The 20,043-nt window shown below is 30.4% G+C and overlaps 1 protein-coding gene across 1 annotated transcript; it reads left to right on the top strand.

Moving 5' to 3' along the window:
• The first annotated feature begins 171 nt into the window (after window positions 1–171).
• On the top strand, window positions 172–17,895 carry LOC125070991 (lysM and putative peptidoglycan-binding domain-containing protein 2). Its single transcript, XM_047681033.1, has 4 exons — window positions 172–366; window positions 453–739; window positions 14,073–14,297; window positions 15,732–17,895. Exons 1-3 carry the CDS (start codon window positions 172–174, stop codon window positions 14,278–14,280), a joined length of 690 nt encoding a protein of 229 aa, XP_047536989.1. The 3' UTR covers window positions 14,281–14,297; window positions 15,732–17,895.
• Window positions 17,896–20,043: the final 2,148 nt, after the last annotated feature.

A 20,043-nucleotide genomic window follows, 5' to 3' on the forward strand; every position in this document is an offset into this window, starting at 1 on the left:
ATAAACAAAAATGAAATTTGCGGTTTCTGTTAAATCTTTTTTGCATTAACAAAATAATAAGAATAATTTTCAAATTTTTTTCATTATCTGTGTAACAATTCTGTTACTAACTTCATGTCAATGTAATATAACTATCTTCATTGCTTTGACTTTTTTGTTATTCATGTAATCATGTCATTTTGTTTTACGTCAAAAATGGAGGAGGATCGTCTTTTTGATGAGAGAATTTCTATTCGGGAATCTGCTCGACCTCTAAAAAAGTATGGGAGTACTTGCAACCATATGAAAAGGAATGAAGAATATATTAAACATGTGATGGCAAAGGGTGACACTTTACAAGGCATTGCTTTGAAATATGGTGTTACTGTAAGTGTGTGAAATCATAATAATTGTGACGATATTGAGTTTATTTAGTGGTTTTATAATAAAGTGAATTTGTTGTATGGTTGTAGATGGAGAAAATAAGGCGAGCCAATCGTTTGTTTGCTTCGGATAGTTTATTTTTGAGAGAATATTTGCTGATCCCAGTGACCAAAGATTCTCCATTTTACGAGAACGGTGAGAGGGTCACAGAGCTTGCTCCGCCAAGTCACCGTGCCTCTATCGCTGGCATCCCAACAAGAGACTTTTCACCGGGGAGTCCAGATGAGAAGGAAACTTTTGATAATTTCCTCAACAGATTGGACTCTTCAATTGCTAATATCAAGAAGCATGTAGAAAAAACCAAGGAGAACAGTGAGTTAGTAATATTTCACTATTTTCCTTTATTTATATGTAATTGCTCAATAATTACTAATACTATAAAACAAACATCACATTTAAATTCTTCAAAATTAAGTACCAGTATCTTATGTTAAGTATTTACCACAATATGCTTTCTTGTTATTACCTTTAAAAGTTAATTTGCAAAATGTAAATTACAAATAATTATACATATTTTAATAATAATTTTGCATTCAAATGGTCTTTCTAGAAAATATTCTTTGCATTTTTAAAACTTAAGTATAATATTTAACTATCATTATATTTATAACCTACATAAAATATTTGTATTATCTGCATGTTCTACTTGTAGGGCATTGATATTAATTATAGTTTAATGGCGCAGTTTCAATAAAATAGTTGGCAATTTTGGTGTTTGCAACTGTTCGCAAACTTAACAGAAAATTAAATACATTTATGTTCACTTATTGCCAAGACTCAACCCAAAAGTTGCTCATTTTCCTATTGTAGAACTGCAGCATTATGTTATCTCTCTATGAACATGACGTAATGATTACTAATATTTCTCTTATTTCTATAATATGAATTTAATTGACTCCATACAAAAAAAATCTCATGATAAATATATTTCATCATAATGAAAATTGTAAGAGATAAGTATGTATATAAGTAAATACACAAGCACTAGAACTTACTACTGATAATTATGTTTACATACTGATAAGGAATATTTGGTTTGAGGTATCTACTTGATATGTTAAATATTAAACGTGGTTGTGTGGGTGTGTGTATATTCGTGTGTGATAATGATATAGCAATGTGGTATTTGTAATGTGTATTAAATAGGAACAGTTTGAAAATTTAGTGAGATTTCTGCTTCATTGATGTTTTATTTGAAAGTTTTATCAAATCAAAATTTACAATTGGTCTCAACTAAGACGCTTTTTACCTAATATATTCTGAAGTACAAAAATTTATTGTTTGCTGGGCACAGTGCTCCATTTGATTCATTTTAGAATTTTAGCCTTTTTTTTAAATTCATATTTAAAAATTCCCACAAAGATGTACTGTCTTAATCAATCAATAATTCAAATTAGTTATTAAATGACACTCATTTACGAATGTTGTTAATTTGTATAAGTACACAATACCATTGTGTACTTATACAAATATAGCTGTTGCTAGTATGTTTCACTGCTAGGCGAAGGCTTCAACTAGCATACTTTGGAAGAAGGTTTTATTGTTTATTCTACCAAAGACCTCCCATGCAGGGTTCTTTACATGTTTTTATGCACCCCAAAGGAAGAGATGACTTTTGAATCTTTTGAATGAAATCAGTTTTGTTTGCCCAAGTGTAAACATCATCAGTTTAAAGTCATGTTCTAACCACTGGACTCTGCTCTATTTATTTGTATTTATTGCTTATTGATCATTATTTGATTTATTATTCGACTATGTATTATGTAGTTGTACCCAATCAAAATATTAATCAGACATTATAGTATAAGGCCTCATTTAGTTTATTGAAAATATGTATTTAAAGTAAAATACATAAACAAAACATATGAAATTGTCAGAATACTTATACTGTATTTATAAACATTTTGATGATACCATTTTTATTTTACACTTTCTTTGAACCTGTCACCGACCGGTGCATGTTGCGGCGAGAACGTTACTTTCTACGCGCCCGCGTTACCGTTCACGTGACTATGGCGTAAGTGCCTTTCCCATTTCCGTACTAGTCATTTGATCATATTTTATGCGTGTTCAGTGCTATATGACTCAAGAGTGTGTTCTACATCCTAATACGCTGTTCTAGATTTCTCGATTTGTCACGTAGACTTAATAGGATTTTTAAATACAATATTAAGAAAATCATGAATATTTATTTTTGTAAATTATTGTTCATACAGACAGGTGACTGTAGACTAAACAATGACAATGGCTAGTCAGCAATATTGGTACTTTAAGACGTCTAAATTTCAAATAGGTTTTTAATATTCTAAACATTTCTATTAAAAAAAAATGTTTCTAACATCTCACAATAGTATACTACAGGTATAATAAATTGTACAACAGTATACTACAGGTTATCAAGTATTGTTAGATAAACACATATAATTTGAAATAGGATGGAATAACCTCGTTTGTTGGCATTCTTTTTGCCAAATTGATTAAATCATGTTTTTTAATTATTATAGTGCATAACGATGTCTTTTGGAATGCGACAGGGCGCAATTTTTAAATGTTAACATATTATTTAATGTTGTCATTATGAAAATTATAAGTTCATTATAATATTTTTTTACTTGGCTATATAAAAAACCTTGTGAGATGTTTTTTAAAATTATTTTATCGTTTTGCTGATATTGGTTCAGAGCAAATATCACTACATACATTTTATACACAAAATTTAATTATATAAAAGAATGTCTTCGTACATCATTTAAACATAAACAGATAAAAAACATAAGCGTGTCAAAAATATTCCTACACATACATACAAACAGCAATACTCTAAAAACATAAACAACCAATGATGAATGAAATTGGACAAAAAAAAAATTAAAAAGGTTCCGACAAATCAATAATACTTATCATATTCGTGTAAGTATATGATATTGATTTATAAATAGATATTCGAATTATATTTTAAACGAGTTTTCATTCTCAAAATATTATTTTTATGGATAGGAAACTTTGACAAAATCGAATTAACATACAAGTTTAGTATAATCTCAAATCCAAATCCAGCTAATAATAAAATACGTTTTGCGTTTATATACATATTATTGTCTCATTAAAATTTAAGGTAAAATGTAGTTTGTCGTTTTAGTTAGCGGTAGGGTTGCATATCGATAGACTATCGATAAAGTATCGATAGACTATCGATAGTTAAGGTGTTAGCGATAGTATTGATAGTCTATCGATAGTATTATCACGTGCCAATACTATCGATAGTATCGATAGCTCCCCGTGAGCAATACTATCGATAGTATTGCAAAACCATTACTTTTAACCTAAACTATCGATAGTCCGATACTATCGATAGTATCAATAGTATCGATAGTATTGCCGTAATCAATAGTATTGGTCACGAAGAGCTATCGATAGTATTGATCAAAACAATAGTAAGGGTAGTACTATCGATATCCCGAATAGTTTTCGAGGCCAACTATCGATAGTCAAAATATCGATAGTTCGGCAACTCTGTTCGCGGTCAGTGTCAACCACAGATTAGTGATAAATATTAAATTAATATTTATACTAATTCATACATTCATGCTACTTCATGGTTTTGTACCTGTTCGAATTACAAAGGGACAAAAGCCAAATAACGACATTTGACATTGAATTGGCGCCATATCATTGGTCGAGAGCTTGTTTAATCTATGGATTTGCGAAAAAATGGCGTTTTAAACGTCCACCAAACTGTTATCGAAACTTTGGATGTCACTTTAAGTTGATATAAGTAGTTAAGTGGAATAGCGATGTATTACAATTACATATATATTAAACACGGACTGTTAGAAGTGCACAATATAGCTGAGCTATTAGCTAATCGTATGGAATACGTAAATGTGCGACTTTTTTATCTTTATTCCTTCTTTGATTGGGATAGACCGTACTTCTGGAAACGTGATTACTGATTAGTGTTTGATTTAAATACTAGTGATTAATAAACACGTTAATTTAATTAAAACCGTAAATTACGATTCATGTCGAAGTGATGAATAGATAGGTTTAATTTTGTGTTGAAGTAAGTTAAATTTAATTTCTTTTTGAGTAATAAAATGTATTTAAACATAACTCGTAAAATGACTAATTAGTTTTTTGTATCTATGATATGCTTAAGTATTAAATAAAACTACTAGTCGTTCGATGGTTTCTATCTATTAAAGAGAATAAAACTAATAATTTCTACCTTCTAAGTATATAACAATTTACATCGAGCACAAATTATTAAAATATAAATTATAAGAACCGTATAGTCAGCGAAGCAATAAATATTATCCATTTTCATTATTAATCAATATTCAGTTATGTTAGTTACCTTGGATATTTAGTATACATTAAAAAATAGTCTTTTTCACTCCCAACATTTCCAAATTAAAAAAAAAGTCGTTCACTGCGAAACGGGTTGTCCGATTGTAATAATAAAATTTTGACCTTACCAGTTATTCAAATTTGTGTCTACAAAATGTTGATTTTTTTTTAGATATTATCTGCAGATCTATTTCACAATAATATTTAAAAAAAAACAGATATCAAATGATCTAATAAATAAATAAACGCTTTATTATAGTAAATAAATGAACCTATCTAACGTTTTCTTTATTAATAATTTGCACCCGTGCGAAACCGGTTCGGGTCGCTAGTTGCCAATAAAAATGAAACTTAACATCCAGAAGTAACTTTATATTAAATGAAAAGTTATTTTAGCATTTCGAAACTTGGTCAATATGATAATTTTCAAAAAAACAAGGAAATATCAAAAAACGCGTTATTGGTTATTAAGTTTGACCGCAAACAATGAATGTTTTATTTTATTGATTGTAGTTTATATGTATATGTAATATAATGTATTTGTTTGTCATTTTATACATACATTAATTATTTCTCTCACTTCTCCATGCTAATTCTAACATGCATTAAAAAATGGGGCACAAAGTTTTCTCTTACGTATTATATTTATACGTTTTGTTAATTTATACATAAAATTCAAACAGATAAATTTATGATGACTTAGTAAATATTCATGCGTCAAGTCACTTTTAATTCAGATAGGTCTGTACAAATAGTTGTAGCTTGAATATTAATGTTCGAATAAGTTTATAAGTGTATGCATATGCTGTTTTAGATGTGTGTGATTGTAAATAAGTAATCTTCGTCGAGTAAACGACCTCGGACTTATGGGGTGAACCATTTTCTGCTTAATCTACAGCAGCGAAGTATTAACTAATCTATGTTTCTTTACTAATCTTAAATGCGAAGGTTACTATGTCTGTTTGTTGAACCGGATTTGATGAGATTTGTTATGAAGCAATCTTACCTGACGACCAATCGACCAATAAGACGCGAGCCAAGCCGCGGCCGACAAATAGTGTTATATATGCGATAATAAATTTGTTTGTTACGCTTTCACGTCTTAACTAATCAACTGATTATCATGAAATTTAGCGCACAAGTTGTCAATGGGTAAATAGAAGGCCATAGGTTACCTGAAACCTGATCCTCGAGCGTTTGGTATTATATACTAGCGTTTGGTATTATAAACTAGTATTATATACTTCGAAATAGGAAAATCTATTTAAATATATTTTTTCGATTAATGTATTGCCATTGTGAAAAATAACAAGTCGAAAGAAAGAAATTATTAAAATTAATGTGGATCACGCACGTAATATGGGGTTGTTATGTTGATGTGACGACATTGTAGCAGTTATATCATGTTATTTATTCCACACGTGTGTTCTGACGCAGTTTGAACGGACATTTAAGAAAGAATATCTAACCGCCTACTATCTATATTACATTAATTAACAACATATGATTAAAATCGAAAATAGCTTCATTATATTTTTGTATGCTAAAGAATCGCCTCTCGGGTTATCACGGGTTTGGATAAGAAATTTAGGCTCGGCATGTCGAAACCTTGCCTGTATGGTAATAAAAAAAAAAGGAAATTAAACAAAATGCGTTATTGGTTTTTACGTTTGACCGCAGACTGTTAAGTATTCGTCACTGGCTGTATGGAGGTAAACAATAATTAATGCTCTTATTTTATTAATTTTAGTATAAATTTCGATGAAATTTAGTGTAGTTTGTCCCCGGAAAAGACATAGGTTACTTTTATTAATTCAACCATCGCGCGAGTAGAATTGTTTGTGTGTTATAGGTACTCTTATAAATAACGCGCGGGTAAAGCCGCTGTATTTGCCCGTGCTATCCAGTAGCGCCAAATGCATTGTAAAATTGCGGTGCGGTACCGCAATTTTACACGGGTATAAACGAATCTTAGATATACGTATTTCATGCGAATTGACCATAGCTCAGCTTTAAAGTTGTGCACAATTGTTCTTGATTAGTAGATCTTTATTTATAATACAACATTATTCCAATCAACTACGTATATACTGTTTAAATTTTCTTCGTCTACATTCGACAGCATTCGAAACGATTTTTTTTGCAAACAATTATTGAATATTATATATTATTTATCTAAGCTTTTGACCAATGATATCGCTTCAATTCGGTATCAATTGTTTATTTGTCTTGTGGTCGGAATAGAAGTAAGAAAAATCCTTTGTATGGTTTAAATTACTTTAATTATTTATTAAAAAGTCACACTTATGAATTTTATTTATTATTGTGATCACTCAGGACTCACGTGCAATTTTTACTTTAAATTTAATTTAAATTCGATTGCTCTAATAATATTTTTAAAAGCCCGCCAAATCTACTTTGTATTCTTTGTACAGATAATAAACTCTTAAAGTCATAAGTTGATTATCATAATTAAAAAAAAATACAAATTAAAAACTAAACTTATTATAACTGAAATAAAATTTTCTACCACTATCAAGATTTTTTCGCAACAAACAAAACATCATAAAAGTCTCAACAATTACTTTATACAACAAAAAAATCGTTCATCACGAGGCAATCAACAAAAAACTCCGAAACAGTTAAGCGGATATACGTTGTATTATTTGGAAGTTACTATACTACTATAATAAATGCGAAAGTAACTCTATTTGATTGTCTGTTTAAGGCTCTTTCACGGCCGCTTAACCGAATTTGATAAAATTTTGTATGAAGCTGGCTCATCGGAGTAATGAGAGTGGGGGGGGGGGGTATATAATAGAGTTTGAAGTTGTATTTGTCTTTGAGTCTGCATTGAAATATCTTTAGCGCTTATACGGCTATACTTCGTTAGGAATGGTCGCTGTAATTAAACCTTCAAACCTCATTATTTAGCGATGGTATCTTCCATTAACTAAAATATATTGTGCAGTAGAGCTGGCCCAGCTTTAATGAAGTTCATAATTTATTGATTCGGCGACAATTGACATAAAACATCGTGAGGAAACGTGTGAGTTTCGAATTCAATTCTGTAATTTGTATATGAACTGGCAGCGGCGTCGTTGTCGTAAAAAGCATATTTGTAAAATTAACAACGAAAATATTCGAAAAACTATATTATAAACTTCTAAATTGTATGTTTATTGTATATTTCTTTAACGGTTCTTAGTCTCGAAAAGAGAACAAAATGATATTACAGTGTAAACTAATTTAATCTTTGGTTCGCATAATGATATTATTTATAATACAAAAAAAAAAAAAAACATAATGTTGCTATTTTAAAGTAACCGAACCGTGAATACCGTTGTCTATAACAATGTTATATTACTTTATTCTACGTAATGCTTGTTGTTTGTACAATTAAATTGTCTGCTATTTTTTTTTTAACATATGTACGTAGGCCGACTTGCAAATGAGTATCCTTTTGGTTTTTCCCACCACCTTTCGGTTACTAAATATAACAATACTATGATGAGGCGGTAGAACATATGATGAGTAGGTGGTACCAATCCAGACGGGCGTGCGTTTAAATAAGACATAAAATGTTAGTAAGTGATGCTGCCTGGTAATAATAATACGCAAGCAAACTCAAATAAAAAAAAATGCAAATTAAAGACAAGATACACCAAAGCCACGGACAATATGTCAGTGGAGCTAAAATTTTAAGAAAAAAAGGAAAACATAAAAATAACCATAATAAAATTATTATCCACTACCAGGAAAACTGATAAATATTTTTTCTTTGAACGTTTTCCTGTTAAGTTTTTACTTGGTTTTCTCTTTTGCTATGAAATGTGATCTAATTATTTTGTTCTTAATTTAATTATTTAATTTGACAACCTAGAACTTAGTTTAATTTGTATAATAATCGATATAATAACATGGTATAGATTCTCACTCATGAATTTGTCATCTATGTAATAAGTTGTCCTTAGCTGTATATAAATGTCAGAACAACAAATCTTATACATAAAAAACCCATATATATACACTGTAAATATCGCAAACCATAGTCTAAAATATCAGAGAAAAATATATTATGACGTAACATCGAAATCTTGGCTCGGTATTTGGAATCGATATAAATGCAGTAGAACTACTCTATAACAATAATAAATTCAAAGCTCCGCAGAACACGATTGTGATATGCCACCTGGGATCGCCAAAATCGCGTATCACCTTAAGTCGAGCCAACACTTCACGAGTGAGTTTTCACAGAATACCACTGCTGATCACATAATAAATGTTTACTCATCTGCATTTTATTAAATATTCTTACGAAAGTATTTAAAATTTCATATATGAAACTATATAACTGTTATATGTATTTTATTAAGTTTTAATTATTTTATTTAATTATTACGACACGAAATTTATAAAACTTTATCTATAGCACACAAACTGTCATCACAGATTTTACTCCCTAAAGGGGTGAATTAAAAGAGTATCCTATGTCTCTTTCCCCGGGACTCAAACTATGTCCATACCAAATATTATATAAATCGGTTCAACGATTTAGAAGAGGTAACAGACAGATTTACTTTCGCATTTATAACATTAGTATATATAATATTTTATATGAAATAAACATTTTTTTTTTATTCTGTGCCTTTATGGCACAAATAAAAGCCAGAAAAAAATACTTTTTTTACATAAAGTGCGAACGATTTTATAATTTTCAAACGATGAAATTTGATACAAATTCCAAATATATGATGCAATTGACGATGCCGAAACTGTGAAACATATTTTCATAACAGACTTCGGACTTTTGGATGTTTTACGACTCTGGTTATGAACACTCGAATATTTATAAACTGGTTAAACTAACCGCTATCCGTTGACCTTTACTGCGTTGGAAATAAGACATATATTCCTCATTCTGTTGAGGATGTCGTGAGTGGTCAATCGTCGGTGTGATCTTAATTTTGTACAGCACGTCTATAAATAGCGCCTTTGTCCTTTAGTGATATTCACGGATGCCCTCATGAAATGGAGCAGCTAATAAATCAGACGTTCTCCAGGATTAGTGGTATATTTTAAGCGGGTTTTTTTTTTAGGATGACGAATAAGACAAATATATATTATTATTATTATGGTTCTTTTAGCATAGTTGATTTTCTTATTTTTTGAAAATTTGCCTGAGTCAAGTGCAAAGCCAGAGGAGTTAGTTAAAGAATTTTCTGACAAGGCGGCATGTATTTAAAATAACAGCTTTCTGTAAAAGTATGTAAATGGATCTATGTATATTCAGCGATTTTAAACTGACATGGGGGTATGACTTCTGTGGAGGATGGAACTATAGGCACCATTTTGCTGTTCTTAACTTACTATTAGTGTGTTAACAAACAAATATTTAATGTCAATTAATAATTGTATCTTTACTGTGAATTTAAAGAAAATATTTTGACGGTTCTGTTCATATTATCCCGTAGTTACTATCTTACTTATTGCCATGTTTTATTTGAAAACATACAATTAAAATATACATAATTATTTTTGCATATAAATAAGTCATATTAAATACTAATCTAGTAATTGTACAAAAAGTTTAAAGTTAAAATTAATCCGTAAAATGTTACGGAACCATCTTATAATTTACAAAGATGATATTTATATAGCGTGGATCAATAATGAAATAAAAATACACCACGAACGTCGTGAGAAGTGTACGTCTTCATGAGTCAAGTATACCTAATTCGCATTCTCTAAACAAAATGTAAATTATCTCGAAACGATCACATACAATTGCAATTTGAGCTAACGTCGTTTTAATATAATCGGTTTCTTTTATGATTTTACGTTGACGATATTATTACAGAAATCTTAAAGCAAGTGCCTCATTACTATACTAATCGTAAGTAAACTCAATCGGGTGAATTATTTTAATTATCTATTTTTACATCATTATCATGTTCATATGAAATGGCTTGTTTTTAATCAAACCTGTCCAAACATACTTAGTATTGTTGCTTAGAGATAGAATATGTAATAGGTGGGACATATCTATCCAGACGGGCTTGCACAGAGTCCCATAACCAAGTCAATTTGCATATTTTTTATAAAAGGTTATATAAAAATTAAATAGTCGTGACCGATTTCGAACTTGGCGGCCATTTTTAAGAGATACGACAGTCGCTAGGCGCATAATATAGTGCAGAAGACCTTCTATTCCCCCCCACTTTCATAATACCAATTCCCAGATGGCTGCTACTGAGAACTTAATAAAATTTTAATGGCCCGATTCAAAATTTGGAACTTGGCTGCAATGGCCTAGTGGTTCGAATATGAGAATCTTAAGCTTAACCGATTTTTCCAACGTCAAATCTGGGCAAGAACGATTGTATATTCACATGCTTATTTGGTTTCAAAACTAAATTTGAGGAAACTTGCATGTGACAGATGAAAAACTGTCACGTGTATTTACCAAAATGCATTAAGCAGAGGAGACCTTAGCCCAGTAGTGGGGCATTTACAGGATGTTACTTGACTTCCTCGGGATCTTCTTAATTAGTTAATTTGTTAAATGACGATTCAAAAGTGCTTGTAAAAGCCTACTCGAATAACGTATATGTTGATTTTTTTTTTTATTTTGCTAACTACAAGACCAACGAGTCAGTCTTATGTATAACGTGTACAACGACTTATGTCTAACAATTGCAATAAATTATTTAATTACGAAGAGCCGAGATGGCCCAGTGATTAGAACGCGTGCATCTTAATCGATGATTTCGGGTTAAAACCCAGGCAGGCACTACTGAATTTTAATATGCTTAATTTGTGTTAATAATTCATCTCGTGCTCGGCGGTGAAGGAAAACATCGTGAGGAAACCTGAATGTGTCTAATTTCAACGAAATTCTGCCACATGTGTATTCCACAAAACCCGCTTTGGAGCAGTGTGGTGGAATATGCTTCAAACCTTCTCCTTAAAAAGAGAGGAGGCCTTAGCCCAGCAGTGGGAAATTTACAGGCTGTTAATATGTGTATTCAATTACGTCAACGTAGAATTGCTGATGTAATATTCTTTTGTTGGATTAAAGTATTAATAAAGTGGTAATCGTACGACAATGTACGTCTATAAAATAACTAGCTACCTGTACTGACTCGGCACGTGTGAAATGAACGTTTAATACAATCTATACTAAAATGTATTATAAAGAGGAAAAAATTGTTGACGAATGATTCAATTCTATTATTAAAATTGAAATAACTGCCGGAAAGCTACTCCATTGACGGGTGCTATATTTATATATATAGTTATATAAATATAATGTATACCATTATATTTATATAACGCCATTTGTTTATTTAAAAGATTGCGCACGTGCAAAGACGGGGCGGGTCGTTAGTGATATAGACAAGTATTATAATACAATAAGTATTGAATGAAGCGATATCTTCGCTCTTAATGCTAATCTTACGCTCGGCTACGTCATTGTTTTCTCATGCGTTTAATCGAATCTCTTGTAATACCTCTAAAACTACCAGTCCATGTGCCAAGATGGTATAGTAGCTAAAGCACGTGAATTCTAACAAAATATTGCGTGTTCAAATCCATGACTTTTTATATGATTATTAGGGTTTAAAATGAAATCTGCATATGTTGGATGCACTGCCAAGTGTGTTACAATCAAATCGCATTAGAGGAACTAGTACGAATTCTAATAAAAATTTAACTCAATCTTTAAGTTTTTTCCTCAAAAATTTTGCCCACAAGCGGGCACGCTTTGCCGATCCAAATTGCAAAGTAAATGGCAACTTAGATAAACAGAAACCATATTAATTAATGTGTCAACTATTTTTCAAATTAATTAAACTTAAAATGCCGTTTCTTATTATATAAAAACGTGTGACATTATGTTTGAAGGCGATAGCAGCGCGTTGGGGGTCTTCTCGCCGATGGTATTTACGTCTTGGACCATCGAAACCTTTTTCGGTAGCGGAGCTTGTACTTACGACGGGACTACATGGCTCATTGCCTTTTCTGCATGCATTTTAGCCTTCACAAATCTATTATGTAAATAGGATTTTCTTTTTTTTTTGATGGACGAGCAAATGGGCCGTCTGGTGTCAAGTGGTCACCACCGAACATAGATAATTTCGCTGTAAGAAATATTAACCAATATCTTATTCATTAGCAGCCTGTAAATTTCCCACTGCTGGGTTAAGGCCTCCTCTCCCTTTGAGGAGCAGGTTTGGAGCATATTCCACCACGCTGCTCCAATGCGAGTTGGTGGAATACAAATGTGGCAGAATTTTGTTGACATTAGACACATGCAGGTTGCCTCACGATGTTTTCCTTCACCGCCGAGCACGAGATGAATTATAAACACAAATCAAGCACATGAAAATTCAGTGGTGCCTGCCTGGGTTTGGACCCGAAATCATCGATTAAGATGCACGCGTTCTAACCACTGGGCCATCTCGGCTCTTCATTAACCAATAATCCTATTTATAATATAAAGTGTGATAACTAATGGATATTTTCCATACACGTCAAAAACAAGTATATTTCATATCTGCAACATAAATGTTAATAGTATTGGTATGTATGTATTAATTGTGATTAATATCGCTACATAGTTCACATAATATAAACATTGAAACAGCGTGCTGTGATCACTAAGATAATTAATTGTACTCTATATTTTATACAATAAAGTTTAGCTAAATATTTATCTCTTTCTGACATCATTGGTTTCACGTTCGAAAGAAGAAGACACAGTATTGGTTGAAGTTCTCTAAATAAACTACATTTATAGGTAAAGTTGGAGGTATTTGACGATCACGTAACACTTTACACGTCTGAGACTTGCTACTTGGATTTTCTTTTTTCTATATAACATAGCAATAATACGATATTACATTAATTGGAAATATCATTGCAATTTTATATTTTAAATAGAAGGATATTAATAGCTTGAAATGTTTTTATTTACTACTATTCGTACTTTGGTAACTTAACCTAGCCAACACACGTATGTACAAACATGTGTGCGTTTGTTATAGCAGAGCAAGGAGAACTGGAAAATGGGTCACCTGATGGTCTCACATTGGCGCCGTAAGAAATTTTAAACATTCCTCACATCGCCAATGCGCCACCAACATTGGGAACTCATCCTGCTGCTTGGTGGTAGATGAGTGGGTGATACCTATCTAGATAAGCTTGCACAAAGCCCTCTACCCCCAAGTAAATAACAATATAATCGTACGATACAATTGCTCAAAAAAAATTGATTTATTTCTAACTATTTTCAGGTTTGTGAAAGACTTAGAAGATGGTTTTGTAAGACACCGGCCGACGGCACGTCTCAGGCAATCGGCATCGATGGGAGCCTCGACGTCCTATAATGAGGTCATCCCGCCGCCCTTGCCGCCACCGCCCTCGGCGCTTACACAAGGCAGGCGGGTGGACAGCTCCTTGAAGCGTTTGGAAAGGGCACACGATGATTTGTTTCAATTGTAGCGGCCGAGACAGCGCAGGTAAGATTCAGAACACAGTTGTGATCCAATTATTTCAGGTAGTATTTTATTAATGTCAACTTTTTAATAGAATAACATCTTCAACTAAAAGGATCTGCCTTACACGGACTGAAATAACTGTACAATTCTACCCGATCTGTTATGAGTTATTCTAATGATAAATATAGCGTGTGACATGTGTAAAAATAAAGAAGCACCCAGAATCAGCTATCTCAAAAAGCAGTTAGTTGACAATTCATAAAAAAATAATAAAAAAACTAGGTAGGACAGGAGTGGATTTAATGTGTATTACAATATCTTAGACTATTTAAAATGCTTAATATCACCCAGAGAAAAAAAATAGCCCAAACTACTCAAATGGTCATAATACTTTTTAAATATCAGTGCAGGTGCCACCTAATTATCAGATAGTATAATTAAGTTTCTATAAAGCGTTAGAAATTTCGGAGGAGTTTCTCAATTCTTGCAGCCATCTGTGGGAATGATTTGTTGAAAAGAGACAAAACTGTGTAACAGGAGGTCGGAGCGTGCGCTATTAAACTCGACCAATGAGCGAGTGCTCCGTGCTACATTAGGGTATCAAATGGTACCAACTAATTTTAGGAAAGGATATAATGTTAATGTTCCTTATTACCAAGATGAGATATGAGATGTATATGTGTATATACGATTATTGTGCTCTTTTTTATATTTATGTTGGGGTAAAAAGTCTTGTTTTGAGTTAGGATCAGTATAGTTCCGAGATCGATTTAATTTAACTGGATATTGCTAAGTTTTTATTTAAAGTGGCATTTTCATTCAGGCATGTTTTTAAGCCGGCCATTATTAGATCTATGTGTATCCATTAATTTGCTATTATAGTCCATATACAAATCTCTCACCGTTATACAATTCGAACGATCACGTTATTTCAAGTAGGAGGTTGTAAAGCTAGCACCACTGTCATGTGATCGTGACAATTGTGCTAAGGCGTGAATAATTATTTGCTTCGTTGATACACAGTCAAGGTCAAGAGTAATTAGGAAATAGTCTTTGAACAAACTCATAAATTTACAAACCGCTAATAAACTTTAAAATCGGCTTAAAAATTAAATAAAAATGTCTCAGAAACAAAGAATTTTAGTTATTATTATTATTATTTAATTTGTATCATGTAGTATTAAAACTTAGTTAAGAAGTTTTTTTGGAATTTTAAAAAGCATTTTTTCAGAAAAAGAAGAAGAAGATGTTTTTAAATAGACGTTATTCTTTTTTCACTTCATAAGGAAATATATTTTGGTTACAGTTTTATTTTCAGTTTCAAATAACAATTTAACTACAAACACAATAGTATTATTAAACGATAATGTTAGATAACAGTTTGGTCTGACTATTAAATCAGCAAATGATTTCTCTATTTAAGCTCTCGATAAAGTTTGATTTATTACATTCCAGATATGCGCGATTAGAGTGAGCCCGATACTTCATAACTGAACAACAGTCATCGAATGTATCGGCTACTGGAATAATTTCAACTCGGAAGTGTATGAACTGAATACGCTTGGTGAGTTCGTTGCGAGGTCACGGCGAGTGATATTAGATAATAAATAATTGTAAATTATGATCTGTTTGTTTAAATTGACCATTTTGGTCCTTCGAGCCGGATGAGTAGCTTGTACGCAATGATAGGATGGTGGATAAATTGTTGAAGAATTGCTTTGCTAAATTAGAACAAAAAAATAAATAGAAATTAAATCATAATTTGTATATAATCTATAATGATTAGGTGTCTATCTATCTAGACTTTAGCTGGAATAGAGTAGTCGTTATATCAAAAACTTGTAAACACGTTGTAGAAGTTTGTTGTTCAACGAGCCATCCTATCACTTGCTTTTAACCGTAAAATTTGATCCTTTGTCATTGATGCGTGTTGCGTAGACCCCGAGGACTATTTAATTAAAAATTAAAGCGTTTAGTTACGACGTCCCGCTGTCTACATCACGAAACGTCTGACAAACAAAATTCAACACTATATAACATTATAAATACATGTATAATAATTAATATAAATATAATATAAGCATAGCAATTTATTTATAACGTAATTAATCTTGCTTATCCGTTTACGTATTTATAATAAACTTTTAGTTATAAAAATGTAATCTATGTACAATATTTTTATTATAAAGTGTATTGACGTTGTGTGCTGTGGAAATTTCATCTCCACTCGTCCATGTGTTTACATAATAAAATATTTAAAATTAGATAGCGAACTGTTATTGCTGTGAATCATTTGTACCGAGGTCACGTGATCACAGATAAAAAATATCTATTTGCTTTGAAGAAATGCACGTTAAATAGTTATAAAGTTGTTTCTTCATCTGTCTTATTAAAACATGTTGTAAATTTAAATTTTAAAAAAGTATTTTTATTAAGTACAATCGAAAACAAAAATATTGTTATTAATATTGCCGTGGATCTAGCCTTGATTTTTAATTAATACATTAATTTGATTATGCATTTTATAAAACATATATACAAGAGATGTATTAAACAGCGAGTGATGTATATTTTGTACCAGAGATTTTCATTGTTTGCATACAATTCTTGGCTAACCATTTGAGTAAGGTTTTATTTTCCACTGGGTAAAATTTACCCCATTTACGGACACAATTTAATATATTTATATAGTGACTTGTATAAATGTACAATTAACTTTTGTATAAGAAAAGGAGTAATTTGTTACCAACTAATATCTCGCGTTTTTAAAACAATCTGTATTTTCTCCGGAAAAGCCTACATACTACTTATTATACCATTATTTAATTTAAACGTGTACATAAGGTTTTGCTATGATATCAATATACAAAACTGTTTTATATAAAACATATTATTTTATAAGAATTGCAGATCAATACTAAAATCGTCTCGGAACCAAACATACAAAACTTTTAAATTTAATTGAAATGAGTAATTAGTTTATAATGAAAAACTAATTTCCCAAAGGCATTCATTGTTGAAATTGTAATTATTTTTATTTCTAAGTTTTATATATTATGTAAAAATGTATATGAATGGTTTGTTGTTTTATAAATTCATGAATAGCTATGTTTACTATTATATATTTTGTGATATTCTGTCTGTCGTGTCACTTTGATGCTATTGATACAGAAATAACAGAGAGAGCCTTTGAATGGAAAAAGGCATTATTAATTTTTACTCTATCCGATGTAACAAATGCTTGATAAAACATTTTTCGAAATTAATGTGTGACGTCATTAAAGAAAATGTGATTACGTTATTTTTTTGTTTTGAAATCTACAAGTTATTTTTTAAAACCATAATATGCCTATCGATTGACGCTTTTTTTTGTTAGTGAGAGTAAATTCTTTATATTTTGATATATTTAATTGTAATAATGTAATATCAATACACGAAGTTCGTGGTAATCTTATATAAATAAATATCGGCACTAATTAATTATATTGGTGTTTAAAATTTAATGAATGTTGAGCTTGATAGAATATATTAATGAAATATAAATAATCACATTTGTTAGATTTAAGGAACTTTCTATCGAGTCATTGATGTTAATCTTTAATAAAAAAATTATTTGGAAGTGATTTTTATTTTTGTTAACCTGACTCTACTTAGTACGGTTAGGGAAAAAATATTTAAAATCTTTTTTTTATACAATTTTTAATCTATTTTTTTTTAAACGGTTATTGTATTATACTTTCCTAGGCAAATTTACTTTTAATTTGTTTAAAGTGCTTCTGTGTATAATACTATGGTACCTTATCAAGTATCTTACTTATTTAGTTCAGGGTGGTGGGTCAATGCATTACATTATACATCACTTCACTGGATTGTATTAATAGTAATTTTAATAGGAAGAGAGTTCAGATTGTAACATGAATTTTATGAGGTTTGTGGATAATCGCGTATCAACATATGTTATCAATTAATTAAACAAGTGTTACTATATACAAAACTTGATTCATATAATGGGATAATTTTATATTCTCTGTATGGTCTAATTAATCTATTAATGTGTACACTACTTTAAATGAACAAGATCTTTAAAATATAGATCTTATTACAATTTGGAATCTTTTCACGTGTGTTGAAGGAGTATTGAAGTTTGCACCATCATAAATATTTTTGTGTGATTTGTCTATACGGGCCCGCACAGACAAATGTTAACTTCACACAAATGTCAATGTCGCAGGTTTTGTGGCAACAATTTATACTTTTATAACATCAAATTTACAGATATTTATATACTTGCAATGTTTGTTTGTCTGTCTCTGTTATAACTTGTAAGTAAAATTAGAATAAGTTATTTTTAACTTTGTTGAAGTTTTACATGCTGATATCGAAGATAATGCATTTTCAAGACAACCATGACTATAATTTATAAGCAACATTGGTTTCAGTCAGTGTTAACAGCTTAGATAAAATTTAATATTGCGTATACTATTTTCCATTTTTTTTTTATTTTATTTTAATTTAATTTATTATACTATCTGCATTGCTGTAACTTACCGCTAGATGGTGCTGGTGCATGAGCTATGACGTATAATACACATACAGAGACAGAAAAATGACTGCTGGATTTTGCTACTATATTCTAATTCTACTATGTGCTCATACCCATAAAAAGTTTTTTCTGGGTGATCATTAGACAGAACGTTATTATAATCGGTTTTTTCTCAGTGAATTCACAGTAACAATTCGCAAGTTAGGAAGTTGGTAGTTCTTTATAATCCTTTTGCCCTCGATAAACGTGATACAGCCTAAATATAGCCTCTGCAGCGTTGACGTCAGGCCAGATCTCCGTTCCATCGCATTATGAGAGCAGAGGAACTGTGTGACTGAGCAACTATGTTTACGAGCTAATTTGTATATAGTGCTAGTCTTGGTCACCCACGTTGTCAGGAAATTCAGTAAGGACATAACTATTATAAGAAAATAAACATTTATTATTTCATTATAAAAAAAATGTGTTACTATACTTAAACTTTCGTTAAATTAAACAACGTAAGTAAATAGTAAAAATTTTTATTTTAAATAAAAAATATATTGTACTCGATTAAAAGTAAAATGTAATGTACACCATTTGTTTAGAATTTTCTAACGTATTTACATATTTATTTACATTTTAGTAGACGATAAACATGTTTGGACAAATTTAATACTATTAATATTTAAAAAAAATACTACTACAATTAAACAGTTCAATTTTATTTTAATTGTTCGTATACTGAATCAAAACATTAAAACATAAGTATTATATTAAATTTAAATTAATTTACTGTTATTTTCATCAAATATAAATAATGTTTTGGTAAATTAATAATATAGTTTAAATAATTAATACTTAAATTTTATTAAAGTATAAAATAACAAATTATACTTAATCATAAAATGTCTTTAAATTTATTTTATTATTGTGCTAAATTATAATCTTATTTATTTTAACGTAAATCTAAACATTAAATATAATTATTTGGTATTCAGTAAATTAATATTAATTGTGCTATTATTTTATTGACATTATTGTTAAAAACAAAATATATTATCACAATATGCCAGACAAAATATTAAAAAATATTTTCTTTATTAAAATATAATAATACTATGAATATTGAATTAGTAGGAAGAAATACTAAATTAACTTTTGATAAAAATATAAGTAAATAAGCCAACTGCAACTAGCATACAATTTGAATAGCATATTTACAATTTTTTCTATAATCTCTTA

This window comes from Vanessa atalanta, chromosome 18 (assembly GCF_905147765.1).
Source record: "Vanessa atalanta chromosome 18, ilVanAtal1.2, whole genome shotgun sequence".
Taxonomy (NCBI): domain Eukaryota; kingdom Metazoa; phylum Arthropoda; class Insecta; order Lepidoptera; family Nymphalidae; genus Vanessa; species Vanessa atalanta.

Excerpts from the sequence above, each read along its gene's own strand:
- LOC125070991 (XM_047681033.1), top strand. The coding sequence starts at position 172 with ATGTCATTTTGTTTTACGTCAAAAATGGAGGAGGATCGTCTTTTTGAT. Across the intron at positions 367-452 it reads CTTTGAAATATGGTGTTACT|ATGGAGAAAATAAGGCGAGC; the intron begins GTAAGTGTGTGA and ends GTATGGTTGTAG. Across the intron at positions 740-14,072 it reads AAAACCAAGGAGAACAGTGA|GTTTGTGAAAGACTTAGAAG; the intron begins GTTAGTAATATT and ends AACTATTTTCAG.